The 7,251-nt window shown below is 48.5% G+C and overlaps 1 protein-coding gene across 1 annotated transcript in view; it reads left to right on the top strand.

The window, feature by feature from the left end:
* Positions 1 to 7,251, top strand: part of ARHGEF9 (Cdc42 guanine nucleotide exchange factor (GEF) 9) — a 51,320-nt gene that overhangs the window by 38,143 nt on the left and 5,926 nt on the right. The window contains exons 7-8 of the mRNA XM_010015979.1: positions 2,517 to 2,760; positions 3,446 to 3,514. Of these exons, the coding sequence (XP_010014281.1) occupies positions 2,517 to 2,760; positions 3,446 to 3,514 (313 nt within the window). The remainder of the gene's footprint in view (positions 1 to 2,516; positions 2,761 to 3,445; positions 3,515 to 7,251) is intronic.

Below are 7,251 nucleotides of genomic sequence, written 5' to 3' on the forward strand. Positions count from 1 at the left end.
TTTAGACAAATCAGTGCAGCTGACCCAGATGCATCCATTTCCTTCCTGCGGATGCTGCCTGCAGAGGCTGCAGGTCCTCGTGTCCTGCTCTGCACTTTGGGGCTGCACCCCCCAGCTCCATCCAACCCCACCTGCTCTCACCCCGTGGTCTGCTCCATCTGTCACCTCTCCCGGATCCATCACCAAGGCGCAGCACTGGGAAGGCCCCGGGAGATCTGCCATTCCCTTTGCAGGGTTAAGTACCTCTGATGGATGTTTGTCTAACCTCATGCTTGACAGTCTCCTCGGAGTGCCGGCCCAGGGCTGCCCTGGTTTGCCTGTTCTAGTGCTGAAGGACTCTTACAGCTTGAAACATCTTTTTCCAAGCATCTCATCCTCTTCTCCCTTGTGGTAAATTAAGCCAAGCCACAATCAAAATGGGGAATAATTGATCACCAGCCTCTGTAGAAGAGAAGCAGCTTTCACATATTGGAATATCAATAGCACATTCCTTTTTATTTATGGCTTTTCTAGATTAAACAACTCCATTTCTTTGGCCTTTCCCCACTGACCAGCTTTGGAAAGTCTTTTTTTGTCTCTTTATATTTCCTTGCTCTTATCTGCTTTAACTACAATAAATAATGTTGTGTGACAGTTAGAACTGGCCAGTGTAAACCAGCCACTCGTCAGCCTGGCATAGCTAGGGGCAGGGTAAGATGTAATGCTGTACTAACAGAGCCAGCATATAAACGAGGGTGAATCCTACAGCTTAATAACTCCTTCCTCATTCTCTTGTACATTATTCCTGGGACAACCAGGAGCAGCAGCAGGCCTTGTTTGCTGTGTACCTCTCATGCAGCCCAGATGAATTCCTAAATGTTATTGAAAGACAAGTGCATTTGAAGATGCTTTGCTGAGGAGTTAGTAGAATCATAGAACCATGGAATGGTTTGAGTTGGAAGGGACTTTAATGCTCATCCAGTTCCCCCCCTACCACACGCCGGGACACCTTCCACTAGAGGAGGTTGCTCCAAGCCCCATCCAGCCTGGCCTTGTAATGTGTAAGTATATAAAAGTAATCATGTTATTCTTTAAGAGCTGTAGGAACATAAGTGATAAAATATCCACAGATCAAGTAATTATTCTGCTTCCTGTTCTACGGGTGTCAAAATGGTCAGTTGGGAAGTAATGTCTATTCATTGAGCAGTGGGAAGAGGGGACGAAGGGAGAAGTGGGAGTAGGAGATGCCGAGGTCATTACGAAGGATGTGGCCCAGGTACAGTTATTAGTCTGTGACATGGACTGAACTGTCTGGAAGCCAGGGGGGCACAGGGTGTCCCTGTGTGCTGCTCACCCCACAGCCTGGTTGGGGGTGGTCTGGGGGTTCTCAGCAGTGGGAAGGACAGTTTTAAAGGCTGCAGGCTCCTGCCCAGAGCCTGTCTCGTGGTGGTTCATGTTGTCTGGCAGATCCATGAGCAAGTTGGCTAAAAAACGATGATGTACCATTTATTTTGCAAGCTTAATGATTTGTTTAAACCAATACCTGCAGCTTAGCTTTAGAAAACCTCACTGCTACATCTTACTTGAGTAAATAAAGACTGTACATTGATTTTATGTTTCCTCTTAAATGAATCCTTTGACCTGGCGTTTATCTTCAGGGCACTCTCAAAAATAAGTAGGTATTTGTTAAATTAATGTAATAAGCCTGAACATTTGCTTCTGAGAGTGGGCAGGGGTAGGAAATCCTGATGGTGCGTTGCTGAACTTGGCTTTTTAAACGTGTGTGTATGCATTTTAACTTGAATCACCTTCTGTGGCCATCCTGCTCTTAGTGTTGTGTTCCTGATGGTCGGGTTTTGTTACCTGTTCCTATAAAGACACAGAGATGTGGGGCCAGTGCTGCTCCTACACCAGTGTGGCAGCAATAGTCAGCTGGGAGAGGAGATGGGGATGAGGGGGTTTGGTTGTAAACATCATGAGGGGGAAAAGAAAAGGTGTAATCTGGATCAAGAGGTTAATCCAGGTGTAATGGGACAGAGAGAGGCTGGGGGTTCTTCGACCTGAGAATCGGGGTGATTTGCTTGCCAGCAAGTTGTGTCTGAATGGGGAATGGTTCCAAGGGGAAAGGACCTGTCTCTATGAGAATGTGTTTGCAAAACAGAGATGGTCGCTCTGCCAAAACAGGCCCCAGCTGGTTCCTCAGGATCTCTGCTTCTCCTCAGCCTGGTTTGCAGCACAGGAACCCCATCAGGCCCTGTACTTCCCGGTTGCTCATCCTATAGAACAGGGTTTCCTGTTGTGGAAGTCCATTACCTGCTCAGAGGCATCTCTTCATGCCTGTGAGCAAAATTTCCAGCATGAGGATTTGTATTTTGTTCCTCTGTGCCCATGATCCACCCTGTTTGTTTAGGCAGCAAGAAATGTCATCACAGCAGATGAGGCTTGAAGAATCTGACCAGGATTCACCATGGGTTCCCTGCTGAGTTCAAGCTCTGTAAGTATCTTATGATCAACTATCTCTCCTTTTCTCTCTCTAGGATCTGATAAGGAGAGATATTCTGTATTACAAAGGTCGCATAGACTTGGATAAATATGAAGTGGTGGATACAGAAGATGGGAGAGATGATGACTTCAATGTCAGCATGAAGAATGCCTTCAAGCTTCATAACAAGGAGACTGAGGAAATGCACTTATTCTTTACCAAGAAACTGGAGGATAAGTTACGATGGATTAGAGCTTTCAGAGAAGAAAGGAAGATGGTAAAAGAAGATGAAAAGATAGGTGAGGAATATGAAATGAATCTGAAAGGAGAATGTATTGCTTAGTTTAGCCCCAGCTTTTGGAGAAGCCCAATTTTTGCTAGTAGAATTACAGTTCAGCCTTGTTCAGGTGTCCTTGGTTGCTCTCATAGTCATCAACAGGTCTCTTTCCAGTTAGTTTTGGCCTTCAATAAACAAATTCTGCCCATAGCTTCAAGCCTGGACTGTGAGCAGTCTGGGAGGAAGAAGTCATTGGCCATCTGACCTCAGAGTCTCCTGGCTGCATCTCTTCTGCTCTGGTTAAGCACACCTCACTTAGGAGGGTGGCGACAGCAGAGACGTACCAGCCATGCCCTTCCCTCAGCATCAGCCCATGAGGTGACTGTAACCAGAGCCAGTTCAGGCTCCGTCTGTGCTGCTCAGCTGTAAAGTACTCGGCCTATTTATGATACTTTATAAATAATAATGGGTCTCACCTTACTTTTCACACAGCCCCTGCACAAGTGACATTAGAAAGAGGCCTGTCCCCGCAAGGAAGATTGGCTGTTCAGGCAAATACCTGCCCGTGCACACAGCTCCGGGGGCTGCTTTGCCTCCCTGGGCGCTGTGTGTTTGCCAAAGAGTGCAGACCCTGTTCCCCCCTCCCCAAAGGACAGAGGCTTTGTGAGCAACCTTCTGAATTGTGTTTGCCGTGTTCCCTCTTCCAGGCTTTGAGATTTCTGAGAATCAAAAGCGGCAAGCGGCAATGACAGTAAAGAAAGTCAGTAAGCAAAAAGGTAACCGGCAACACGCACCCTGCCTGGTGATGTGAGGGTGGAGCGGGCTGGGCTGTGTCCTGCTGGGTTAGGAGCCAGCGTCCCCCTGAATCCCCCTCCCCGTTCTCTCTTTTTATATATCAAATACCGTTTGTGCTTTGTATCCTTTCTTAATGTATCTGTGGACCAAATTCATCTCTGGTCTGATGTGGCTGCAGCCAGTGGGATTGCACCAGAGATGAATTTGATCTCGTGTCTCCGGTCTGGTGTCCAGAAGCTGTCCCTGGGGGCAGAAATCTCTCTCGGTTGTTTCTCTCAGGCTGCAATGGGAGTGAGTGTGGAGATGTGTAGGGGTTCTGCTAATTCCCAGAGCCTCCCATTAGCAGAGAAAGGAGGATGGCTGAAACACCGGAGAAGGTGAGGGATCTACCCCATCCTGCTTTTGGAAGGGGGACACTCATGTTTCCTGGGGCTATCTGTAACTTTTTAAGAACAGCACAATAGCATCAGCTCTAGGAAATAAAGTTTCTCAGTAAAGACTTTATATCTCTTTAATGTCAGATTCATCTTCCCACCCAGGCAGGCTACAGCCAACTAATAAATGCCATGCTGGATATTACAGAGTCTCAACCAGCGAAACAGCCAGTGTTCATGGTCTCTGGCAATACCTCTTGCAGCTAAGGTTTTGAAATGCTAAATACGGAGGGGAAGTCAGAGTGGTCACTCTTCAGGTTGTCCAAAGCGTCGCAAAGGCGTAGACACGTCAGTTCGTTACCAAAGACCCATGGCACAACTAGGCCTGCAAATGGGCTTTGAGCCAGCTCATCGCTTCGTGGCTATGGGCAGTTCCAGGCAGAGTGGTCCCTGCTCTGCCCAGGCAGTGGGTTGGTTTTTGCAGGAGTCGAAGGAGCTCTTTGCTTTCTGCCTTGCCTTGTTGTTGTCTACGGGCTTTGCTGGTCCGGCAGTGGTTTGCTGGGCCAGCTGTGACCTCCGTGGTTTGCTGTGTCTCTCCATTGTCATGAGTCTTCTCCTCTCTACTGATCTCCTGTGTTGTGTTCTGAGGTGTCCTCTGGAAACTCTCCTGGCCAGACTCCCTGAGCTCAGAGCAGACACACACCGACGGGCGCAGGGACAGTGCTGGGCAGTGCTCAGGGACCTGGGGCCGGAGCGGGCACGAGCTCAGGTTTGCAGGTTCACCCCTCACCACTTGTGTGCTCTCCCCTGAGCACGCGGCAGCCACGGGGATGATGGCAGCTGGAAAACAGAGCGTGAGGTGCACGGTGACTAAACCAGATTACGTCATTATTTACTGTCAATTAATTATATTATTAATTAATGTATTAATAATTGTACTGTTCAGTCATTAAGGGACACAGTTCAGAGGTGCCTGAGCATGCCTACCAGTACTGCTACTTGGATCACTGCACTTGCATCCTGACTAGCACAATATACCCAATCGTACTTGCATCTTACACAGCAATTGCTCTCTTGTTTTCTCTCTTTCTCTTTCTCTCTCTTTCTCTGTGAGATGAAAAGGAGGGGCTGTAGACTTCTGTGGCTGTAAAATTAATTAGCTCCTATAACACCAGTCAGCATTTCCTTTATGAAGAATGAGTTTATGCTGTAACACTGGCAGTTCTTTTCATGAGATTAAGTCCTCAAGTCAGACAAGTTGAGTCAGAGCCCAGGCACGGAGGGAAGGGAAACCGGGAGGGTTTATGTACAGTGTGAAATCTGGACAACAAGTAGGGTCATTAAATTACTTGATACTTCTTTTATCCTACGCTGTGGTGATCACAGCCCAGATTAAGTACAGGCACTGAATGTGTTGCTGAAAACTCAGTTTTCTTACTCTGTGGTTTGTCTTGAACCCAGATTGAGGCCCGAGGCTGCGGAGCAGGGAGCTGGTGGCGTTGCTCAGAAGAGGGAGGTAGGAGGAAATGCCGGAGAGTTGGCTTTTAGTGACTGAGGGTTTGAATCTCACCGTCTGTGTTGCTTACACTGCCAGGAGGCTTTTGCCAAGGACCTTGGCAGGCCCTTGGGGCTGCTGCTGAGGCTGAGGGGCAGCCGTGGGGTGGGAGCAGGCTCATGGCTCAGCCTGTGCCAGGAGGTCGCTGCCTTTGCCCTCCCCATGCAGCCTCCAGCAGCATGACAGTAGTGTTGGAAGGGGCTTTAACTTGGTTTTGGAGCATCAGTTATACCTGGAGAGCCGTGAAGCCCTTTAGGAGTAGGGACACTCCCTCTGTGTTCAGTGGAACTATTTATTCATTTAGATTTACGGACTTTGCAGGAGGGTCTCTGGCTACAGCAGGGCTTGACAGCTCAACCTGGTGTGGTGAGAGCCCTCTTCTGTGTCCAGGGATGCCTGTTACAACCTTGTTTCTAGATTATCTCAGTTGTTCCCTCCACCTCTTAAATGGGAAGCCATGGTAATTTCCCTGTCACAGGACACTTAAGGAAGAGAGAAAAGCCGTGAAGGAGGTGAAATGGAAAATGCAATCAACTTTGTTGGAGGTGAAGCAGAAAAACAGTTTTCAAATAGTATAAACTGCTGCTGATTTCATGTGCTGTTGTACCACAGCTCCCAGAAGGATCGCTCGGGAGCTGCCTGGTGTGTGCTTGGAAAGGAAGTGATGAACAACCACTGCTGCAGCAGGCGAGGGAGAGGGGAGAGATCAGCTGATAGTGGGGAAGAAGCCTTAAAACTCTGCTCTGTAAATCATGGGAACTATCTAAGTGGTCAAAAGGGAAGTTTTGATCCTAAATCACAGAATCCCAGACTGGTTTGGGTTGAAGGGCCCTTAAAGTTCATCCAGTTCCAAGCCCCTACCACGGGAAGGGACACCTTCCACTACACCAGGTCTAGAGGGTCCTCTGTGGGGCACAAGCAGCCCCTCACGCTCAGGTCTGTGCAGCACTGGGCTCTCCTCCAGAGCAATATAATGATGCACAAGGTGAGATTTCAGCACTACAGGAGGATTTGCACTCCTTATTGGATTGGGCAAAATGTAATGATATTAGAGCAGGTGCCTTAAGACAGCATTAAACCAATTTTTGGCTTTAAGTCCATTAGACATGAAGTAAACAGGTAGTGCTGGCTCCGCAGCTCACCAGCAGATAGAGACAGGGGCTGGTGGTTGTGGGTGTTTTCTTTTTGCATTGATTGTTCCAGATGTTGCCTCTCGGTTACTGCCCTTTAGCTCCTCTCAGTGTCAGTGTGGAATTGGAAGAGAATTCAGTGGGGTGTCTCCTAGAGACAGTAAAGAAACAGAGGAATGTCTTTGTCTTGACTTACAAAAACAACAAGAACCCCAGAGCCCTCGTAAGTGACAGCCAGGGGTGTCAGGAGGCAGATTCTGTTCTTAAAGCACCGTTTCTCACTAATATTTCCTCTTGGAAAATGTAAAGATGTGACCTTAGTGGGAGGTGGGAGCCTTTCCCACCCCAGGAGAGCTCTTCAGCCCATTGCTATGAGCCAGCTCCTTCCTGCCCTTCTCTCTGTCCTCTCTTTCCTCCTCTGCACTGTGCCACAGCTTCGCCAAAGCAGATGCTCTCAGCCCAGGTGAGTCTTTAGCCTGGTGGTCTGGGACTCACCCATTCAGTCACCATCACCCCAGCCCTCAGCTTAGAAGTTTGCTGTCCTCAAATCTGCCTGCGAGCACCGGGCTATGCAAACCCAGCAGGGGTTAACTCATCAGCCAGCACAAATGCTTTGGCCTGCAGTAAACCCCCCTCTGAATCACTGCATTTTCCTGCTG

The sequence above is a fragment of the Nestor notabilis genome, unplaced genomic scaffold, assembly GCF_000696875.1.
Source record: "Nestor notabilis isolate BGI_N333 unplaced genomic scaffold, ASM69687v1 scaffold14176, whole genome shotgun sequence".
In the NCBI taxonomy this organism is placed as follows: Eukaryota; Metazoa; Chordata; class Aves; order Psittaciformes; family Psittacidae; genus Nestor; species Nestor notabilis.